We start from the raw sequence: 24,336 nt of genomic DNA on the forward strand, positions 1-24,336 counted from the left end.
ACCAGACAGCTTATCTAATCACATCTGCACCAGACAGCTTATCTAATCACATCTGTACCAGACAGCTTATCTAATCACATCTGTACCAGACAGCTTATCTAATCACATCTGCACCAGACAGCTTATCTAATCACATCTGCACCAGACAGCCTATCTAATCAAATCTTGTAAATAGACACACATTTGAATACAAACTTGGAATCCTTTGTTGTGACCTATGTTGAGTTTAGAGATTATGTTAGTTTTGTAGATAAATATATTGTGCATTGTTTTTGGCGACGGTAACAGTAGTGACGTAGTCAGACGGACGAATGACGTTGCAGAATAAGAGTACATGAAAGAGAACAAGATGGCTAGGGGCAAGAGCTTAGAGAAAAAAAGGATATTGATAGGGACTGCTAAGTAGACGACGGATTGGGAGACATCTGTACATAAATATTTATTGAATTCTTAAGAAGTCTTATCCAGTATATCATTGTTCATTGTTATGTCCCTTGGCTGTATCCGGACTCGCGCAGTAGAATACGGGAAGTAGTATTAGAGTCAGACAACACACACAACATTCAAGCGAGTACACCTTTTATGAGCAAAATAAATCCCATTTCTATTAACCAATATCTAGATGTACACGCTTTCAATATCGGTCAAGTCAGTAAAAAATATAGATTAATATACAATTGCCTTCATGGCTCAAGAGTTTGGACACCAAGTAATGGAAAGCTCACTCTTTTTTTTTCTGCAAATCGTACGGACTAGAGATACCCTACGTAATTTTTGAGGCCAAAAAAAAAGATTGGGGGGGGGGGGGAACAGGTAGTATTCACCCGTTACTAAATAGCAGGGCCGGACTTAACCATTGTGACCGAGAAGTCGTGGAAAGAGAACAAGTAATCTACTCTGTATTCACCCGTCACTAAATAGCAGGGCCGGACTTAACCATTGTGACCGAGAAGTCGTGGAAAGAGAACAAGTAATGTACTCTGTATTCACCAGTCACTAAATAGCAGGGCCGGACTTAACCAATGTTGGGTCCTATGCGAAATGGATTTCGCGGGGCCCAGTTTGGGTAGGGATATGGATAATAAGTGAAAATTAAGAGTTTGTATTAGAAAATATATTCGCCTTTGCATTTAGCGTGATCCAAGATTGGGTGTCGAAGAAATAACGTATACAAACCTTTGGCCAGACAGACACACACACATACAGACAGAGATGATATAAGATTTGTTAAAAAAAAGGTCTTATTGCTTTACTCACCCTGTTTTGGCGAAATTTGACCAATATGTCATCATTTTCCGGCTAAGCTCTTTCTCCTCTCTGGTAAATTTGTGACTGTATTTCAGAGGCAACCCGAAAACAAAAAATATTTCATCCCCATGCATGACACCCATCCACTTTGGCCAGTCGTGGCTGGACATTCTCTGACTGAATCTAGAGAAACACAATCGAATTAGTCACGTTTAGTAAGTGTCATGAATGTTTTAAAATAAACAGTATGTTTACATTTCCAGAAACGACAGCAATTTGATGACAGTACTAAATCTAGCCATGGAAGATTGATATGAGTAGGGAATCTTTCCAATAAAAGGTTCTGCTTCTTCTTGACTATTAAGATATCTATAGTTTAGAAGATTATAAATACAAGGGAAGACCAAAGCTGGATCAGTAACAGGATGATGGCTTAGAACTTTGGAAGTAAATCTGTATATTGGACTTTCAAATTAAATACTTGAAGTTCTAGATATTACTTTTGATTTCAACTATATTGCTTAGAGCAGCTATGGCCTACTGTTGCTGTTTGAATTGTATATTTAGTTCCAAATAATTTCAATTGAAGTTGTCAGAGTTTTATTCTCAACCAGTAATGCGTTCAAGAGGAAACACAAAGTAGAAGTGTTTATCTCCAATGGATTTCACATGCATAGGCTTGGAGTGTGTTTCTATGGTGACGGTGAAAAAGAAGTTAGCGATTGGTTGGTAGCTATGCAGTGTGAATGATGCAAGATAAGTGGCACTGTCGTAAGCTGACTTGTGTAGGCCAGACGACTCCAGGATGTCAGAGTGAAAAGACGTGTTTTTATAGAGAATTAGATTTTGTTTAAAATACCATTTTTAATCATTACTAAAGTATATTACATTGAGTTATACTTAGTTTTGTTCTCAAAGTTATTCAAATTATTTAAGTTTTTAAAGTTAAGATATAATAAGCCTACAGCGTTTAGCTGTCTACCAGCAGTTTGGAGCTACAAGTCAACGACTTCAACAACAGTCTTACAACAGCATCCTTCACAACAGTGTAACAACGTTTTAAAGTTCAAAGTAATACCTATATAAATAGACATCCTGTCCTGCCTTGGCCAGCGCCTTCGCGAAGCCGACCACACTGCAGGTAAAGAAATGATCGCCAACCGCTTTCTCTACTTGACCTCTCAACCGTACTTGATCTTCCGGGTCGATCCAGTCGATGTATTTGAACCGGATGGCCTCGCGTGCCATGTGGTTGAGCTCTTTAGGGAATTGTGGGTAATATTGAAAAATGCTGCTCATGACCTCGTCGTACTGTCGTCTGCTAATGAGACTTTCGGTCACGATGTTAAAATGCTGCGCCTCGTAGTACACCAGGAGCCAAGTCCCCTCGTTGGCGTTGCTGCCTAGGAGCACAGGCGCCTTTTTAAAAGAGCCCTCCCTGAGATACTCCGCCGGCGACATTCTCAAGAATCTGCCGTCGATGGCCGGAACGAAAGGGAATTGGGCGATGCCCCTGGTGATGTTCAGCTCATGGAAGGGAAATAACTCTGCAGGCTTCCGGCGCAGACACTTAATGATCTCAGTGTCGCTGGTTTGGGTGTCGCACTGGAGAAGCTCGGCTAGCTTGATCGCCCTTCTCCGGCCTTCCGTCACTGTGTAGGTGCCCCAGTGGACTTGTGGGGCGCCGCTCTGTAGAATCGCCCGATGAAAAAGCTCTCGACCTGTACACATAGCACACAAAATAGAAAATTAATTCTAACGAGAGCTGAACACAATAAAAATTTACTGTCAAGTTGTTTTTTTTTGTGCTGGGAGGTTGTTACATATTGTTCTCAAACTTCGTTGCCAATTAAAATACCAAATTATTTATGCAAGGTATGCGCATTTTTTATTCTATATACTAGGACAAAGTCGTGCTAGGGCTCCTACTTTTCTAGTGCCATTAGAGCATGAATGGGTTGCCTGAATCAGTCAAGAACAGCAATGACTTAGCATAGTTGAAGACAGTAATTAAAAAGCACGTCTTAGTTCCTACTTTGTTACTGGAAGGTCCTGTTTTGAAAGAGCGTCTCTCATTTAAAACAAAAGTGTATGGAGATAGTTTTAGGGCGCGTACATTTGGGATTTGTTTATTATGGCTTTGGCTTTATTTTTGTTTATATTTAGCTGTGACAGGGGAATGCATGCTACTTCTAGATAACATAAAGTAAAGTTTTAAAAATTAAACATTAATTTAATTTAATGAGGTTAGGAGAGAAAGAGAGAAAGAGTTAAAACGTCATGTTTTCGTTTGGAAAGAGGAGAGGGCGGTAAAGTGAAGACATTAATCCTCGCTTCTTTTCAATAATTTCTGCTAATGATTGACGTTGGCATTTAAAAATAGGGTTGTTTCGACTCGATATAAGAATTTAATTTATAGCAGAGATAAATTATATTAGTGACATTTTTTTTTAATTTTGTAATTTCTTAACTAAAAAATCAAGAATAAAAAAGTATTGGTTTGTCCGATGGGCAGAAGGCGATTGCATGTATCGCCCCTCCCATGCTGGTACAACTCTTTTTTCATTTTATATTTACTAATGATAAAATTTGAGACCAGAGTCTGTGTGCGACATAATATACAAATGGGTTAAAGCAACAATATGTTCCTTACATTATATAGATATTCAACTAATTTTGTTCACAAACCATGATTTCTACATAAAAATAAAATTCTTCCTCTCCCCCTTCGGCAGGGTTGACCGAGTGTGGGGTGGGGGCTTTTGCTCCTACCGCCCCATGCCTGGATCCACCAGTGATCCTCTGTCATTCGCCTCCTTTATGTAGGCCTACATATTGTTCACTACTGATTGTGCTAGTTTGAAGCTACAAGTTACCTCAACACAAGGTTTGATTGAAGTATGAAGTCCCCTGGGCAGGATTTGGGCGCAGGTCCCTACACTGTTTTGAAAGCTTTAATAAAAGTCAACTTATTAATAATAGTAATACTTATATCTAAAATCATACCACATCTTAGAAGAAATAGTTTACTTATTAATTTGATCTCACTTTTCTTCTTTTAAAAAAAAAATAATCTAACATGCACATTTTAGTTTTTTATTTTATGGAGAGTTAGGCCCTTGGTTGACCCACTTCTGTATATCGAGAGATGAACATTGACCTATTACGAGCACGCTCCAGACAGACACTTCCTAACCTCGGAAGCCTTGCCAACCGTAAGATTTCAAGTATTAAAAGTAAAAAAAAATGCAGTGCAAAAATTTCTGCTTTGGGGACCCGTACTTGTGTTGGCCAGGGACATTAGTCCCTAGGCTCGCCCCTGCCCCTTTCTTAAATCCATCCCCGTCTCAGCACTATTATTGTTAAGACTCCACACTGAACAAAGGGAAACAATCAACAAAAAGAAAGTGTAGATCTAGGCGCGGGCTACATCCACCGTGTGCGTGACTAGAGCAAGACTATCACGTGACTTACTTAACGACGAGAGCATGAGGAGACCAATGCTGACTGCCCCAGAGCTCTCGCCCATCAGGGTGACGTTGTGGGAGTTACCACCAAAGGAGTGGATGTTGGTCTGCACCCATTGCAACGCCATCACGAGGTCCATCATACCGGCGTTGCCAGGCGCCTCGTTGGAACCGAATGTCAAGAAACCTAGGGCGCCGATTCTGAGGAAAGACAAAAATAGAATCTACATTTTCATAGGGCAATGTTTAAAGGGGAAAACAAAAGAACACTATAGGTTTGTTTGATTAAATATAGAGTCTACTATGTGTTAGTAATTACTGACAATGGACCTCATTCACCAATCGTAAACAAACAACATTTTGCCACGTGGTTCACAGATATCAAACCAGATATCTCAGGAGTAATCTGTCGAAGTCAGACAGACATCAACAATTACAATATCAAGACCTTTCACAATATCAAGAAGACAATATAGGTTTATCATTTATAGATTTGCATTTTATGTTAACAATTTCTGTGGCACAAGTTCCTGAAATATATCCGGTTGGGAAAGTTTGTCCACTGTCAGAAAAACGGAGAACATCGTAGCTTTTGAAAAAACAATTTAGAATGACTACTGTCCACCAGCGACTTGTGTGGAATGTCTTAGTCTGTTGAAGGCAAGAAACATAAATGTGGTGCTAACACAATGACATATTTACATTTCTTCACTTTAAAAGATTATTAGACCAGGGGCGTAGCTGGGAATTTACCATCGCTTGGGGGCCCGGAGGCTTGGCCTCTTTGGGGGCCCCCTGCATTTTGCGTAATATTTAATTTTTAATGTAAAAAAACACTCATTTGGGGGCCCCTCTCAAGTGGGGGTCCGGGGGGGATCATCAAATTTTACCCCTCCTCCCCCCACCCTAGCTACGCCACTGTATTAGACCAAGAGAAAAGTAATGCTAAACTCCCGGTGTTGTGCACCTTGGAGAAGTAAGCCAGGTACTACAAAACTTAATGATAATGTCAATGATATGCTACTGTACAGTCGACCTCTCGTCCAGACTAATGTCTGCTGGAGACTCAGTTACCTGAACTGCATGGAGACCACGACTACGTCATTGTCTGCTGCTAGGTACAGGCCGTCGTAGACGTCCAGAGCGGAAGATCCCGAACTGAAGGAGCCACCGTACACCCAGACCATCACGGCCTTGTTGGCGTAGGGCGGGTTTGTCCTTGGCGCCCAGACGTTCAGGTACAGACAGTCTTCGCTCACCTAGGAGGATGCATCAGAAAGTTTTGGTGAAGACAAATTCTACGGTCATGAAATAAATATAGGTCAACACAGGTAATATTTGTCAATACAAGTAGGAGATAAGGCAACAGAGATATTAGTCAATATGTATTTTTATAATGTAATTTTGGTATTGTGAGTTTGAGTTTGAGTTTTGAGTTTAGGCACATCGGCACAATTTAGGCCATGTTGTGCCCGTAATCCATTAAGGATCACCCTCTCTTTATATAACAAGGACTAAATTCTATACAGTTAAATCGTTAAAAACAATGTCTATCCACAGTCAAATAGTAAAGGTAGTAAAAATTTAATAATTTGGTAAAAATCTTGGTATTGTGACATAATGTATAAGTTTGAGTGACATAATGTATAAGTTTGTTGTGATATAATATAATGTATAAGTTTGTTGTGACATAATGTGTAAGTTTCATTGTGGCGAATACAGTCAAATTCGGTTAAATCGGGCAACACTTGGACGCGAAGGTACTAGTCTAAATAACCATCTGGCGAGGGGGTCCGATTAATCGTTGCTGACCGTATTATAGTATTTGTTTTGGTCTTTGAAGATTTCCCCAAAAAAAAAGAAAAAAAAAGGGTTTTCCCTTTAACAGGTGGTTCAATTAACCGGTCAGCTGCACTTAATTATATTTGTGATGTAATGCACGAGTTTAAAACACGTTTTGTTTAAACCTTTTTTAAGGTTACTTGTAACGTAATGCATTTATATGTGTTACGTAAACAGATCAAACTAAGAGAACCCTCGACTTCATGACTTGGCCAAATTAAATCTTTTTTTATTGCTAATAAGGATTCGACCCGGGGACCTAACAGTTAAAATGTATACAATTAACTGTTAGCAGCCCTTGTTTCTTGTTAGTGAGAGTCAAACATAAACAATTACGTAATGCATCAATTTCACTTTCACATTGACATTTAACCGAGAGGGGTCGATGTACTTCTTATGTATTTATGAGAAATACTAACTAGAACAAGATATACATCAAAGTAAAAGAAACACTAGAGAAAAACGTCAAAGGTAGGTAACTGATATTTTATTAAACATTACATAAAGTTTTGTTGACTTAATTCCCTTTAGTATCATTACATTTTTATAAAAAGAAAAAAAATATAGCGCTCGAGATATGTAAATTTCAAACTATTAAAATATGTTATAAAGAATGTTTCCGTCAAGGGACAATTCTTTTTAGTTAGATGTGTTTATGTCTCACAAAGATGCTTATTTGGCAACAATCAATAGAATAGTAAAACGTTTAAAACACTAGAAACTCTGTGAAATTATTTCGAGACTGTTTGAGAGAAAAGATTATATAGGATGACTTCAAAACAGACTTACAGGTGTGTTAGGGTTCCAGACGGCTGTCCCTGAGAAGTTCATAAACGTAGTATCCTCTGGTAGTTGCATACAACAGTTGGGTGGCTTGGTGGTGTCTTTCACCTCTGTCCAGGCGTCCGGGGGCTCCGGATAGGAGAATCTGAGTTCACCTGAGCATCAGGAAATAGATTCACTAAGAGATTCACTAAGAGATTCACTAAGAGATTCGCTAGGAGATAATCATTTCTTCCCTAAACAGTATTTATGTAACATTAAACTTGAAGTTAAAAAAAAACAACAATCACCATGCGGTCTATAGGGCAGATGATATTGTGTTGTTTTTTTTGGCCAACGGTTAACGATTAGGGTGTCATGTGACCAGAACAACAACCAATAGTTCAGATTTTCAGCGGATTTCTATGTGACGTCACACAAACCTATTAATTTAAGCCATTGACTTACTGTATAACGGAAAACCATGAAGTAAAGTTGGCAATCTCGTACAAGAAAAAGATCCAGATCTATGGAATTTGATCTAGAACTTGAAACCAGATAAAAAAATACGTGTTAAGAGTAGATTTGCATGCTTGACTTATCATGGCAATGTGTATTTTCTCACCTGACTAATCATGGCAATGTGTATTTTCTCACCTGACTAATCATGGCAATGTGTATTTTCTCACCTGACTAATCATGGCAATGTGTATTTTCTCACCTGACTAATCATGGCAATGTGTATTTTCTCACCTGACTTATCATGGCAATGTGTATTTTCTCACCTGACTAATCATGGCAATGTGTATTTTCTCACCTGACTTATCATGGCAATGTGTATTTTCTCACCTGACTAATCATGGCAATGTGTATTTTCTCACCTGACTAATCATGGCAATGTGTATTTTCTCACCTGACTTATCATGGCAATGTGTATTTTCTCACCTGACTTATCATGGCAATGTGTATTTTCTCGCCTGACCACTCAACACACAACAAGTACAATTTTAATTGTAACAATACTTGCATCATTTAAATCCTGGGGGGGGGGGGGGGCGAGGGAGGGAAACCACTCCTTGTTTCCAGTAGAGAATTAAAAGTTCGAGGCGTGGCTACAGTGAGCTATGCTTTCCAGCCTGCATAACTTCTGCAAGAATTCTACCTCGTCCAGGTGCTTTCCCTTGCGCATGTCAATGGCTGCGCTCTATTCCTTTACAGAGGGCGTTTCGTCTAATTCCTCCAGAATCGGAAGTGTTGTTGTTAGACAATGCTCTTGGCGACAAAGTTATTTCCGATCTGGTAAAGTTCTGCATAGTGCTCTACTCACATCTACATTTGCAGTGCAAAGACCTTCCTTCAGGGAACAGTACCAGGAAAAAAGAAGAGACAGACAGAAAAAGCGATGGAAAGACAACAAATAAGAATGGACGGGCCTGCCATTAAAAATACAGAAAAATGGAGAAAGATGGTCGACAAATCTTGCATGGTGCCCCAACGATCCAACAGACTAAGGGATAGGTAAAGGTGAAGTTAAGGATAACTGATGACCATGCCATCTTTTGACTTGAGTGTGGCACACTTGCTGGCCTGAGGTTTAAAGACTTTCATATAAAATCGTATACGCCTTTAATGTTTCCACGGACACCAAAGGCTTTGGATGTTTAGACACAGGTCCTACCAGCATTAGTTAGTGCATTGGTTTGCAATTTTTTTGTGCGTTGAGGTTCCACAGGCCCCGTGGGCTAACGGCTCACAAGGCATTAGCCAGAATAGCAAGTTTGCACCTGGTCATCTCCCTAAGATGAATTAGCCTGTGTTGCAATATCTTGAAATATCTAGAAAATAACTTCGCCAAAGTAACAAGACTGTCACCTACATAAAGTTGACTTAGCCAAAGTAACAAGACTGTCACCTACCTAAAGTTGACTTAGCCAAAGTAACTAACCTGTCACCTACCTAAAGTTGACTTAGCCAAAGTAACAAGACTGTCACCTACCTAAAGTTGACTTAGCCAAAGTAACAAGCCCGTCACCTACCTAAAGTTGACTTAGCCAAAGTAACAAGACTGTCACCTACCTAAAGTTGACTTAGCCAAAGTAACAAGCCCGTCACCTACCTAAAGTTGACTTAGCCAAAGTAACTAGCCTGCCACCTACCTAAAGTTGACTTAGCCAAAGTAACTAGCCTGCCACCTACCTAAAGTTGACTTAGGCAAAGTAACAAGCCTGTCACCTACCTATTGGTGGCTTTGCATAAGGTATTCCAAGAAACACATCCACTTTCTTCTTCCCGTCAACGTACTGCGTCGTTCCTCTGACCGGCCCCTTGGACGTGGTCACCATGGCGCAGTGGGCAAGGGGCAGAAAGCAGATGGTCGCAAGGAAAGAGACAAGCCAGAGAACCAGTGAAAGGACAGTGCCCAAATTCATTTCCGCTGACCACTCAGTGCGTAGTTGTGAGGGTCGAACAAGACCGACTGGAAATAGTACCTGTCATTCTATGAAGTAGAAAACAAATCAAAGATTAAATTTAAAGTCTTATTATGAAATAAATGTAGAAAGATGGTCTGAAGAGAATACATTCATTCATTGTTATATGGGAAGACTCCTTGAAACACTTGAAAATAAAAATATTTTAAAAGCTTAAAGAACACCTTTGAATTGATACTAAAGCACAAACCTTTTTATTTTTCATTTCTGCTATTAGCTCAGACATTTGTCATAGTCAAAACCACAATTCAAAAACGCAAAGTTTTAATTCAAAAACACAAAATCACAATTCAAAAACGCAAAAACATAACACAAAAACACAAAATTACAATTCAAAAACGCAAAGCCATAATTCAAAAACACACAATCATAATTAAAAACCACAGTCATAATTTAAAACAATTTTTAAAAGATTAGAAGCCACATATAAAAGTAGAAAACACGCAGTATTTTTAAGAAATTCAAATGATTTATTTTGAGCGGAAATTTCTCATATAGTGAATTGGATGATTAGCTAAGCTGTTAGACAGAGCGTCTTCCTAATAATAAGAATGGCATGGGTTCGATCCCATACTGGCCAAATATTTGCCCTTTATTTTGAATGTTAACTAAAATATGACTGGTTTACAATAAGGAAAGGATTTCAAAAATATATCAATATATATATATTACTTGTTTTAATAGACCAAAGGGAAGTAGCCCACTGTGATGATGGTCTTGTGTAATCCTTCTAGCAGCCCTTGTTTCTATTAGCTCAATTTTCATAACCTTGCAAAGCATCTTCCTTAAGCTATATCATTTGTTTTTCTTGGCATTGCAATTAAGGTCTTAGAGAACACTTCATGGATAATAACCATCTCCAAAAGATATTTGTTTCTAGTTCAGTAAATAATGCGCTCCAATATATTCTTTTTCTTTTTGTAAATATAAACGCGATCCTTCAGAGGCCGCAGTAGCCTATGATAACAGTATGAGATGATCCAATGAAGAAGACGTTTAGTTCAGACTAAATAGAATATGTTACTTTTATAAACATAATACAAAAAAAAAACAACAGCAAATATCCTCGTTAATGATTAATCATAATGAGGATATGATGTTGTTTGTAGAAAATAATTTAGATATTAAATTTACACGCCACATGTTATGATTGGTTCGGCGAATTTTCGTTTCATATACATACTTTTTTTTTTCTAATTGATGTTATTATTCCAAGTTTTTATTTTTCTTTGAAAGTGTTCCTTGTCATGTTTGATTAGATTGAAGAATATATAGATTCGGATAATAAGGAAATTATGGTACGGTAAGATATTGATACTTGATCTTTGTGTGAGGAGAAAGAAATGTGCCTAGGTGTGTGTGTGAATTATTTGTGTGTGTGTTACATAATATATGTATCAGGTAATGTTATATATAGTTCACTTTTTACATGTCATTTTTAAACTATAGAATAATAAGCACATTATAAAAAAAAGAAGGAAAAAACTATCTAAGGGGAAGAACTTCATATTTTGTAGCTTCAGCTGCAAGATTCATATTGTGTGTTCTGTACACTACAATTAATTGATAACCACCAATTATTTGTTTAATTTTGTAATTGATTCAAACTTTGCAAGGAACAAGAAATAATTATGTAACGTCTCCGCTTGATCCGAGACTGGGAAGTGAGAGAAATAACGTGTTCAAAATTTGTACCAGACAGACAGTTTAATAATAATAATAATAATAATTTATTTAAAAAGCGATGTAGGCTCGAGGTGCTGTGATAACATTACAAACACAAACACGAGAGCTACAATGACAAACTAATCTAAAAAAAGGTTTAAACAGGTAAATGTCTTAATGTTCAGCTTAAAAGTAATGTAGCAGGTTGTCTGACTGAGTTTGAGCTGATATAAGACTTTGCAAAAAGATTTTTTTTTTTCATATTTAATTATCTCTACAACATTATCTGATTGAAATGTGAAACTTAGCACTGAAGAAGTTTCCACTTTTCATTACCCCCAAACCTAACACCCCACAGAACGAAATCAATTGACTCAATGGACACATGTGGGAAAAAGTTCATGTGACGTTTGAAAAGTCTCGTCTCGTGCACGGTCTCGTATGACAGAATTTAAAATCTAAACGTAGACTGGGAACAAACTCATCCTCCCCTCCCGTAGCGCTATTTGTGCACATTTCAATTACATTGTACTAATTACTTTTATAAACTACTAGCCGGATATGACCCGCGGCCAGCGGATCTTAGTTTGGTTATTACAAAGCAGTAGCCTTGGACAAATCTTAGGCAGGAGGTGGTATCATGATACTTTTGTTGATTGCGTTTAAAATTGTATGAAAAATAAAATAAAATAGAATGTAATTTGTCCAAATTTGACTCCAAATACTGAACACATGAAAGGTAAAGAAACTAGAGTACATTGAATTTTTTCCTGTTTAACAAGACTCGACCCTGGGAGTGCCAGAGAATGAATACTCGTTCGTTTCTAACATTATTATAATAATAACTCGTTGCCTGTCAGAGGGCGGTACTGCTGCAGACCGTGTGATTGTCAAAAGAGTTGAGCCGAAGTCTCTTCGAGCTCTAGGCGTGTAAGCCTGCTTGAACAAACCGTTCTGTCTGGAAGAGGTCCAAGTCAATGTCTATGTAAAACATTGCTATTTCCGATATATCCGGCACTCCGGGCGCATGGACTAGAATGCATGGTCAAAGGCCGAGCATACCGGGAACCCCCGGCATTTTCCTATGTTGTAACAAGCTAACCGTGCTGGACTCGCCATCATTGTAACGGTCCCTTGAGAAACAGCGCATGGATTATCGACAGGGACACGGGAGCTCTCTTTCAACTCCGCACCGTGCAATGAGAAAGCTCTCGCATTCCATTGAACACTCCTACAGGAGTTTTGCTATTTATTGAGCCTTATCACTTCCTCAAGTAATCGTTTCCACCCTAGTGCCACAATGAGGCAGAATAGCGTACCCGGGATGCTGCAGACCTGCCACACCACTAGAAAATTCCTCTGTGAACACTGATAGAGACTACATTGAATTTTGTTTCTCTATAACGAAACTCGACCCTGACAGTGCCAGAGCATGGCTATTCGTTTGTTTCCAATAATAATAGAACCTGCTGTAGTGACCTAGTTTAGTTTTAAAGATTATCTTAGTTTTGTAAATAAATATATTGTGCATAGTTTTTAGTGACGGTAAAAGCAGTGACGTAGTCAGACAGACGAATAACGTTGCAGAATACAGCTACATGATAGAAGAATAAAGCTAGCTGGCTAGGTCTTGTAGGAAGATGGATATTGGACTGCTAATTAAACGACAGAGAGTCAAGACGATCATCTGTAAATAAACATCAGTTGAAGTCTTCATTCGTTTTATTAAGTATATTTCATTGTTGTGTCCCTTGGAATAACTTAGGAGAATTTAATTCTTTAACATGTAAGAATTACTTAATACGTGGATTGGCCTAGTTCGTGCAAATCTTATTGAAGTAACATTCCTCAACGTGAATGTCTTTAAGTCACAGCCACTTCTCTCCAGGAATCTATTGGCGGTTTCTAAAAAATCATGCAGGTATCGTGGATTATTAAGTATAGTGAATTAAAACAACTGTAAACCTTATCAAGTAGTCTATACCAATCGGTACATCAAAAAAAGCATTCTTAATGTATGTCTAGGAAATGAGAAACGCACCAAGTTCTCTCCAACACTTACCGAATCTAGAAATGGGAGAGTATCCGACATTTGAGTGCACCATTATGTGTGTACGAGTTCTCGAACTTTATGAAACATAACTATGTTCCGTTTCTTGTGGACCAATACAATGGAGTTCACGTTTTTTATTCTTTCTGACGTCTTTTATTTCCTGAGACCAACTTTTACGAGCCTTTTGTGTTTGTGGGTTCACTCCCCCTTCACACACACACACTCAAGACTTATACACATACACTTATACATATAGGGAGATAACAGGATATAAGAGAGAGGAACAGAGAGAGAAAGAGAGAGAGAGAAAGGGAGAGAGAGAGAGAAAGAGAGAGATAAAGAGAGCAAAGAGTTTTTTGTCCTCATCAATCAACGGAACGTTTGTTTAATAAAATGGCCGCGACGACACTAGCTATTGACACGCGCCATTTTGTTTTGCCTCGTTTCTGTAGAGCCCTAAGATATCCCACTCTTCTCCCTCCCCCGGGGCCTGGAAGGGGGAAGATGTGCAGCCGGGGTGACGTACTGGTAATGTCCAGCCTGTCGTGGGTCCAGGCTCAGACAAGTAGTTCTGTTTTCTGGACACGGGTGGGAGATGAAGCAGTACTGTGCACGTCTAGATCAGGTCCAAGAGTTATATGTTGACCAAGGTTTGTTGCGGCTGGCGTCGGCTTCGGTAGATAGACACTTCTAGAGACGTCGAGTTCAGCAAGTCGGGTTTAATTCTAGGCTTAGGATTCATGCTTATAACTGGGTTTCAATTTTTGATTACGTTGGATTAAAAAGGAATCGCTGTCTGACTACGCACTGGGAAAAAGATAAATAACATCTCAGGAACCAGTCCAAAAGGATTTTTTTCTGCATTCAGCAGAAGATTCTGTTGTTTTTTTTTTGTTACGGGGGATTTTTTTTAAAGGGAAGTTATTTTATAAATAGATATCTATCTGTGTATCAGATCTATCTGAATCTTAGACGTGTTGCTAAGCTTTGCTTTTCAAAAAGTACATAATAGTCTTTTGTTCTCTTTGATGTACTGCTGAATTATTTTTTTTAAAACTCTTCTGCGTGTAGCACAGTCTAATTATAAGGGAAGCAACTTTAGCTTATGTGCTTGGTGGCTGAGTGGTAAAGCGCTTGGCTTCCGTAACAAGGGAGTCCCGGGTTCAAATCCTGGTGTAGGCTAGGATTTTTAATATCGGGATCTCTAGGGCGCCTCCGAGTCCACCCAGCGTTAATGGGTACCTGCCATTAGTTGAAAAGAAAAAGAGGTTAGTCGTTGTGCTGATCACATGACACCCGTGGGCCACGGAAACAGATGACATATCCTTCCTCTGCGCTGCAGATCGCAAGGTCTGAAAATGGAACTTTACTTTTTACTTTACTTGCTTACTTTACTTGCTTACTTTACTTGCTTACTTTACTTGCTTACTTTACTTGCTTACTTTACTTGCTTACTTTACTTGCTTACTTTACTTGCTTACTTTACTTGCTTACTTTACTTGCTTACTTTACTTGCTTACTTTACTTGCTTACTTTACTTGCTTACTTTACTTGCTTACTTTACTTGCTTACTTTGTGGATATCAGTGATCTTTGCGATATCATTCTTGAGTTATCTTATTTTGTATCTACATCTACATCTAGTATATTCTTATCTTACCGATTACAGATGTTTCTTCAAAAAGAAGATACTTACTTCCTACGCATTTTATGTCTCAATCTAGTCATGCATATTAATCAATTACATAACCTCTGCTTAGTCGTAGGTTCTCCTGGCTGATTCAGGCAACCCATTTCATTCTCTAATGGCACTAGGGAAGAAGCGTATGGAATAAAGAGTGTGCCTCCATCTTTGTGTTTTTCTGAGCATTTGATTAGGTTATATTTTTTCTATTAGTAAATTATGGTTCAGTAGCTTATGTATTATATTGGCATATTATTTATATTATGAGTAGATGTATTATATTGTGACATACAGCTTCCAATACGCCTTTATTACGCATTCATTTTCTTCTACAATCCTCATTTTTGCTTTCTCTTTTCTACATTACATTATTTTATTGTTCAGAAAAATAATTCCGATTTAAACGGATCTTGTAAAACAAATAGTATACAAAGAGCGGATTATTGTGGAGAACAAATTATGAACAATCTCCAAGATTATTAAACACAAAAACACACATGCAATTTTAATATGAAGTTTGCACAAGACAAAATAGTTGTCCCCCTTTAAAAAAAAAAAAATTATTGTGATTCAACGTTTATCAGCCTTGATCTTTCTTCTTAGGTCCGGTAACTCTGGTTGCATTAACAAAAACGGAAGTGACAGTTAATGGAAATGCTATTTTGTGAACGTAACTACAAATTCACGTGAATCTCGGAACGCAAGAGCTGGAAAGGAAATACATCAAATCAACAGGAGTTGTAGCCAATACGCGTGTTGGTATCGTGTTAGGACAAAACGAAAACTGAAGTAGAGATTTCCAGACGACAGAAACGGAAACTAAAATAAATGTTACCGGCAAAGTGCGAAATCTTGCATTCTATAGAACGCCTGAAGATTGCAGCCAAAGTAGGAAATGAATTCTCCTTCTAAATTTGCGGCGCAGGGGATGAGTGGTTATCCGCTTGGCTTCCGAACCAGGGGTCCTGGCGCGAATCTCAGTGAAGGCTGGGATTTTCATTTTTTTTGGATTTTAAAGGCGCCCCTGAGTCCACTCAACTCTAATGGGCACATGATTTTTTTTAGTTGTTGAAAGTAAAGGCGGTTGATCTTTGTGCTGGCCTCATGACACATTGCTCACTGAGAATTGCCCCCCCCCCCCCCCAAAAAAAAAAAAAAAAAAACATATGGTCTTGAAACCGTCTGCCCCATTGATCGCAAAGTTAAAAAGGGGACTATTTTATATATATTTTTTAGAATGCCTGAAGATTGCTATTAAATTAGGAACTGAATTCTCCTTCGATAGAATGCCTGAAGATTGCTATTAAATTAGGAACTGAATTCTCCTTCGATAGAATGCCTGAAGATTGCTATTAAATTAGGAACTGAATTCTCCCTCGATAGAATGCCTGAAGATTGCTATTAAATTAGGAACTGAATTCTCCTTCGATAGAATGCCTGAAGATTGCTATTAAATTAGGAACTGAATTCTCCTTCGATAGAATGCCTGAAGATTGCTATTAAATTAGGAACTAAATTCTCCCTCGATAGAATGCCTGAAGATTGCTATTAAATTAGGAACTGAATTCTCCTTCGATAGAATGCCTGAAAATTGCTATTAAATTAGGAACTAAATTCTCCCTCGATAGAATGCCTGAAGATTGCTATTAAATTAGGAACTGAATTCTCCTTCGATAGAATGCCTGAAGATTGCTATTAAATTAGGAACTGAATTCTCCTTCGATAGAATGCCTGAAGATTGCAATTAAATTAGGAACTAAATTCTCCTTCGATAGAATGCCTGAAGATTGCTATTAAATTAGGAACTGAATTCTCCTTCGATAGAATGCCTGAAGATTGCAATTAAATTAGGAACTAAATTCTCCTTCGATAGAATGCCTGAAGATTGCTATTAAATTAGGAACTGAATTCTCCTTCGATAGAATGCCTGAAGATTGCTATTAAATTAGGAACTGAATTCTCCTTCGATAGAATGCCTGAAGATTGCTATTAAATTAGGAACTGAATTCTCCTTCGATAGAATGCCTGAAGATTGCTATTAAATTAGGAACTGAATTCTCCTTCGATAGAATGCCTGAAGATTGCTATTAAATTAGGAACTAAATTCTCCTTCGATAGAATGCCTGAAGATTGCTATTAAATTAGGAACTGAATTCTCCTTCGATAGAATGCCTGAAGATTGCAATTAAATTAGGAACTAAATTCTCCTTCGATAGAATGCCTGAAGATTGCTATTAAATTAGGAACTGAATTCTCCTTCGATAGAATGCCTGAAGATTGCAATTAAATTAGGATCTAAATTCTCCTTAGATAGAATGCCTGAAGATTGCTATTAAATTAGGAACTGAATTCTCCTTCGATAGAATGCCTGAAGATTGCTATTAAATTAGGAACTGAATTCTCCTTCGATAGAATGCCTGAAGATTGCTGTTAAATTAGGAACTAAATTCTCCTTCGATAGAATGCCTGAAGATTGCTATTAAATTAGGAACTGAATTCTCCTTCGATAGAATGCCTGAAGATTGCTATTAAATTAGGAACTGAATTCTCCTTCGATAGAATGCCTGAAGATTGCTATTAAATTAGGAACTGAATTCTCCTTCGATAGAATGCCTGAAGATTGCTATTAAATTAGGAACTAAATTCTCCTTCGATAGAATGCCTGAAGATTGCTATTAAATTAGGAACTGAATTCTCCTTCGATAGAATGCCTGAAGATTGCTATTAAATTAGGAACTGAATTCTCCTTCGATAGAATGCCTGAAGATTGCTATTTAATTAGGAACTAAATTCTCCTTCGATAGAATGCCTGAAGATTGCTATTAAATTAGGAACTGAATTCTCCTTCGATAGAATGCCTGAAGATTGCTATTAAATTAGGAACTGAATTCTCCTTCGATAGAATGCCTGAAGATTGCTATTAAATTAGGAACTGAATTCTCCTTCGATAGAATGCCTGAAGATTGCAATTAAATTAGGAACTGAATTCTCCTTCGATAGAATGCCTGAAGATTGCTATTAAATTAGGAACTGAATTCTCCTTCGATAGAATGCCTGAAGATTGCTATTAAATTAGGAACTGAATTCTCCTTCGATAGAATGCCTGAAGATTGCTATTAAATTAGGAACTGAATTCTCCTTCGATAGAATGCCTGAAGATTGCTATTAAATTAGGAACTGAATTCTCCTTCGATAGAATGCCTGAAGATTGCTATTAAATTAGGAACTGAATTCTCCTTCGATAGAATGCCTGAAGATTGCTATTAAATTAGGAACTGAATTCTCCTTCGATAGAATGCCTGAAGATTGCAATTAAATTAGGAACTGAATTCTCCTTCGATAGAATGCCTGAAGATTGCTATTAAATTAGGAACTGAATTCTCCTTCGATAGAATGCCTGAAGATTGCTATTAAATTAGGAACTGAATTCTCCTTCGATAAAATGCCTGAAGATTGCTATTAAATTAGGAACTGAATTCTCCTTCGATAGAATGCCTGAAGATTGCTATTAAATTAGGAACTGAATTCTCCTTCGATAGAATGCCTGAAGATTGCTATTAAATTAGGAACTGAATTCTCCTTCGATAGAATGCCTGAAGATTGCTATTAAATTAGGAACTGAATTCTCCTTCGATAGAATGCCTGAAGATTGCTATTAAATTAGGAACTGAATTCTCCTTCGATAGAATGCCTGAAGATTGCTATTAAATTAGGAACTGAATTATCCTTCGATAGAATGCCTGAAGATTGCAATTAAATTAGGAACTGAATTCTCCTTCGATAGAATGCCTGAAGATTGCTATTAAATTAGGAACTGAATTCTCCTTCGATAGAATGCCTGAAGATTGCTATTAAATTAGGAACTGAATTCTCCTTCGATAGAATGCCTGAAGATTGCTATTAAATTAGGAACTGAATTCTCCTTCGATAGAATGCCTGAAGATTGCAATTAAATTAGGAACTGAATTCTCCTTCGATAGAATGCCTGAAGATTGCAATTAAATTAGGAACTGAATTCTCCTTCGATAGAATGCCTTGGTAAAGTAGGAAAACAAAGAATCATTTCTCACTTTACTTGAAAACTCGATAGAGTGCCTGCATTTCGCAAGTTGCCGATAGCATATTACATTGAGATTAAAACAGCAATTGATACAAGGGAATTTTAAGTAACTTACACACACACAAAATATTTCCGTTAAAAGGAAACGTTTCATTTATCTAAGTGTTCCACTACTATCCAACTTATATGCATACTAACTAGATTTTTTCTCTTTAAAAAAAAAGGAAACATTTTTTTTGTGTATAAATGTAGTAGTTACTATGAAAGAACTTATTCAACTTAGCAAAAAATTTTTAAATATTTTTTTTTTTTACAAAAAATCTAAAACCATTCACATAAATGTGTTACAAATATGGTAAATGGCCATCTACCCTACTAAAGAGACTCCAATGTTTGCTACTATTAATAATTTGTAAGGCAAATATCCGTACGGACAATAAAGATTATTATTATTATTATTATTATTATGAATAGTTGTAAAAGTGGTGTATATATATGAAAAAACTGCTTGCATAAGTGACTTAAAAAATTTAATTTTTCGCTTTCAGAAAAGAAAAAAAAGGAGTCGTTTCATTAGAACTTTGAAAGGTGTAAAATATTATGATGTCAGGTTTTCACTATCTTGTTTAGTTTCTGAGATCTAAATGGGACAGACGAACAGACGGGTAGACGGACAGACGGACGGACAGACAGGCCACACAAAACTAATAGCGTCTTTTCCCTAAAAGTTAAGGTTACAGAGATTCCGCTAAAAAACATCAATTAATTTTATAAAGGCAAGCTTGTTAAAGTTAAGGTTACAGAGATTCACAGTTTACAAACCGTCACGTGGTCTAGGTATCACTAACCAATAAAACGGTATAACAAAATAAAAGACAAAGCTATTAATAGAGCAACCTAATTTCAAACGACACCTCCTGACGTCATCCACGCTGATCTAGGTCACAGCGATAGTATGAGATTGTCAACCGTGCCAGTTCCAGTCTGATATCTGTGACAGGTCAGTAATGACTAAGGGACAGTGGAACTTGGAAACAAGACCGCTATACAGGGGGAGAGAAGTGGTGATGTGAGGTATTCAAAGCGAAGAGCAATATTGCCTGGCAGTAATAAGAATCGCGTTGGACAGTCGTCTGTGGTCCGCAGTTCTGATTGATGGTATGTGCATGGTAAAGAGTCAGACAGCAACAAAAATAAACTTGCGAGTTATTTATTTGTGACATGTTTTGGATGTATGAAATTGTTTATTTGTGACATGTTTCGGATGTATGAAATTGTCTATTTGTGACATGTTTCGGATGTATGAAATTGTTTATTTGTGACATGTTTCTGATGTAGGCTACGAAATTCAAACTCTAAATGTGTTTAGTAATAAATATTCTTAATTGTAATCAAGTAACCCTTAACGAGCCTAGCAAAGCATAGAAAAGAACCAGACATTCCGGTCCAAAAAAAAAAAGAAACATGAAAAGAAATCTTATGTTCGCTTTATTGTGTCTTTTACCAATATGCTTATTAGCAAATACAAGAAAGAGTTACTACCCCTGAAAAAAAATCAAATCTGCATACACAAATAAAAAGGAAAAAAAAAAGTATACCCTAGAGAGAAAATGCTTATTTTAGAAATTCCCGGACAAAACCGCATTGAGTATCAATATTGTTTGAGAAAGTAATGGTTTTCCATAATACCCCGTGGACCAATGTTTTTCATGTAAATATCCATTTACAAATCATAACTCTTCAAACTTACTGTATCCCCCCTTGATTGCGGCGTATGGTAGAGATATAGCCATATCGAAAACCGGTAGTTTCGCTTCTGCGGGACCGGAAGGGGATTTTCGTCACACGAGCCAGTTAAATACGAAAATGTTGAAACTGGGTTTAGAAAAGGGAAACAATAAAGAGGAGAGGGGGAGATCGCGAGTATGTCTTGTGTCATCGGGAGTTCTGTTTTCTTGATGGATGACGTTTGGGCTTTATGCAAGGGAGTTAAAAACATTGAGCAGACGATGTGAGCGTTGTGTGCTGACTGGTCTGTTCACTCTGTCTCTTTGTCTGTCCAAATAGAGATGGATTGACATTGGTAGCGCGGGACAAACAGAGACCGGCCACTCCCCGAAGGCTTGGGAGACTTCTAACGGATTAGCTCAGAGAATGCCATTATGGCGCTGCATACATTTGTGTAAATCTTCAAGTTGACGAAAACAAAGAAGAAAAGGAAACTGTGACGACATTGAGATAATTAATAACACCTTACGACATTGACATAGAGTAACATATATTACGACATTTAGATAATAAATAACACATGTTACGATATTAACTTAACTAATAACATATGTTACGATATTGATATAATTCTAACACATGTTACGACATTAACCCAATTAATAAGCATATGTTACAACACTGAAATAATTAATAACACATATTACGACATTGACATAATTGATGACACATATTACGACATTGACATAATTAATAACACACGTTACGCCATTGAGATAATTAATAGCACATGTTACTACATTGACATAATTAATAACACACGTAACGTCATTGACATAATTAATAACACACGTAACGTCATTGACATAATTAATAACACACGTAACGTCATTGACATAATTAATAACACACGTAACGTCATTGACATAATTAATAACACATGTTACGACGTTGACTGATTTAGACATTTTTAAAAAATTCTTAAAATGAGGTTACATGAACTGACAAGAATCCAAATGTATGCAAAAGTAGCTGAGCTGAGCTGTTCTGGTTGAATCATATGCATGATGGTCCCGGGTTCAAACCCTGCCCGCTCCCATCCCCCGTCGTCCTGTGGGAGGTTTGGACTAGGAAGTAGATTATCTTCAACTCTGATGGAACATCCGAAACATGTAAACTATTTTCGATGTTTTTTTAAGGCCTTACAGACCGCCATGGTATCTAATCAAAACTGCTTACACATGGTCCAAGGAAACTCAATGTAGACACCATAGCTTGTTTTTCTGTGGTCCATTTATGTTAAATCATCTCAGTCTATGGGAAAAATAGAACTGGCCAGGAGGAGTAGAAGAGAGACGTGGATTTAAGCCTAAGACTTTAACATCTTGTACTTGGGTTGCTCGGTCTGTGCGAGATGCGGGTAAATATGCTTCTCGCAACTGGGTTTGAGCAGTCATATGAAACACTGCACTCATCCTTAATCTTAGGAACCAAAGACATTGCCTTCATTATTATGTTAGAAACTAACGAGTATTCATTCTCTGGCACTGAGAGCGTCGTTAAAGAGAAACAACATTCATTGTAGTCCCTTTCGAAGCGTTCACTGATGACATTTTCTAGAGATGTGGCAGCGCTGCAGCAGTACCGCCCTCTGACAGATAACGAGAATCTTACAATTATTATTATTATCTTATCTTATATATTACAGACTTTACTTTAAAACACAAAAGATTATTACGTCCTACGCATTTCATTATTGTTATTATTATACTTACGAAAAAACAAAATGTTAATATTCAGCATGAAGATATCAGAGCATTACTGACCTTCCAGTAAAGCCTCTTTATATATCAATAACATTGTGTTCATCACACTGTCTCTAGAAGAAATCCTTCACTCAAACAGTCAATGCACATATTTGTTCCACTGACACTAGCGACTGATGCGAATCTCAGCGCTGTTCTCAAAACGTGAGCTTTGGAGTGGCTAAATCTGATTTAAGCAATCTGACTCAATTCTATTTTTTTTTTAAAATACAAGTCTGATGTCATGTGACCACTTTTAAATCATCCTGCTCATACTACTGGATAACTAAGGAAAAAAAGAGAGAATTATAACCCATTGAAATATTCTTTGTATCTGAGAGATGTCCACAATGTAACAGCACTGATATACAAAAGCTCTCAGTTTGATTAGATACGTTTTGAAAAAGGTTCATCTAATTAGCATACTTAGAATTTTGTAACAAATGGAAATCTGTCATATTTTCTTAGAAGTTTTTTTTTTTTTGCAACACTTCATTTAGTTTTTTGTCAGTTCAAAATGTTATAATAAAGTTATTTGGAAGCTATTTTTGAGTTGTTTATGTCATAAAGGAATTCTATTTTCTGTCCGTTCTATAAATATAGCAAGTCGTGGTGGACTGTAGAAAACCAAAATTTCCCCGGACTACTGTCGGGGGTAAATTGGACGCTTTGAATATTGTATGACCAGTTTCAACAGAGAGAACTATAAGCAGAAATAGGACGCTAAATTCATGTCCCAAACAAATCTAATAGAATCTATTTGTGTAACTCAAATAGAAGACATCAGAATTCTGGGATTAACTATGGATGGTATGCATGTTTTTGTCAGACACTGGCGGCGTTGTTATAAAAACAATACAATAACAGACACAAAGTTTCAAACTCAACTGAGGAGGGAGTGTTCAGTAATTTAAAACAAATTTATTTCTTTAGCGAATTTGGTAGTGATAATATAAATTGAAAAATGGTTGAACTCTTAAGCAGTTCGCTAGGTGGTGATCTGATTGATAAGTAGTAAGCTTACTGATACTATGTTAAGCTGACTGATAAATGAGTCTATGTGGTAAGCTGACTGATATTCTAAGTGGTTAGCTGACTGATATTCTTAATGAACTGATATTCTATGTATAAACTGTATGCTGATCTATATGATATACTATATAGTATATCCAGATCCTCTGCAAGCCGAGTCTCACTGTCTGGAACAGACGTAGTATCACAACAAATACAAAGCTAGGGTTCTACCGAGCCGTCATCCTCCGTACATTGCTCTAAGCCTCAGAAACGTGGACAGTGTACAGAAAACATGCAAAGAAACTGAACCACTTCCACATGACATGTCTAAGAAAAATACTGAATGCCATATGGCAAAACAAAATACCAGATAATGAAGTCTTTCGAAGAGCGGGTCTGCAAAGCATCCATACAATCCTGATGCAGTCCCAGCTGCGATGGGCAGGACACGTCTACAGAATGGAAGACCACCGCATCCCTAAACGACTCTTGTATGGCCAACTAAGCGAAGACAAGCGCT

At 37.4% G+C, this 24,336-nt stretch overlaps 1 protein-coding gene across 4 annotated transcripts in view; it reads right to left on the reverse strand.

Annotated features, from left to right (window-relative positions):
* LOC106057725 (acetylcholinesterase-like) overlaps positions 1 to 24,336 on the reverse strand; it is a 127,115-nt gene that overhangs the window by 11,456 nt on the left and 91,323 nt on the right. For 2 of the 4 annotated variants that reach the window (XM_056012737.1, XM_056012740.1), the window contains 6 exons: positions 9,556 to 9,816; positions 7,347 to 7,495; positions 5,790 to 5,974; positions 4,723 to 4,916; positions 2,327 to 2,969; positions 1,258 to 1,431 (listed from right to left, as the gene is read on the reverse strand). In XM_056012737.1, the coding sequence (XP_055868712.1) occupies positions 1,258 to 1,431; positions 2,327 to 2,969; positions 4,723 to 4,916; positions 5,790 to 5,974; positions 7,347 to 7,495; positions 9,556 to 9,748 (1,538 nt within the window). In that variant the 5' untranslated portion in view covers positions 9,749 to 9,816. Of the gene's footprint in view, positions 1 to 1,257; positions 1,432 to 2,326; positions 2,970 to 4,722; positions 4,917 to 5,789; positions 5,975 to 7,346; positions 7,496 to 9,555; positions 9,817 to 13,535; positions 13,680 to 22,823; positions 23,089 to 24,336 lie in introns of those variants that run through there. The other 2 variants (XM_056012739.1, XM_056012738.1) reach the window with 2 other exon arrangements.

This window comes from Biomphalaria glabrata, chromosome 15 (genome assembly GCF_947242115.1).
Source record: "Biomphalaria glabrata chromosome 15, xgBioGlab47.1, whole genome shotgun sequence".
In the NCBI taxonomy this organism is placed as follows: domain Eukaryota; kingdom Metazoa; phylum Mollusca; class Gastropoda; family Planorbidae; genus Biomphalaria; species Biomphalaria glabrata.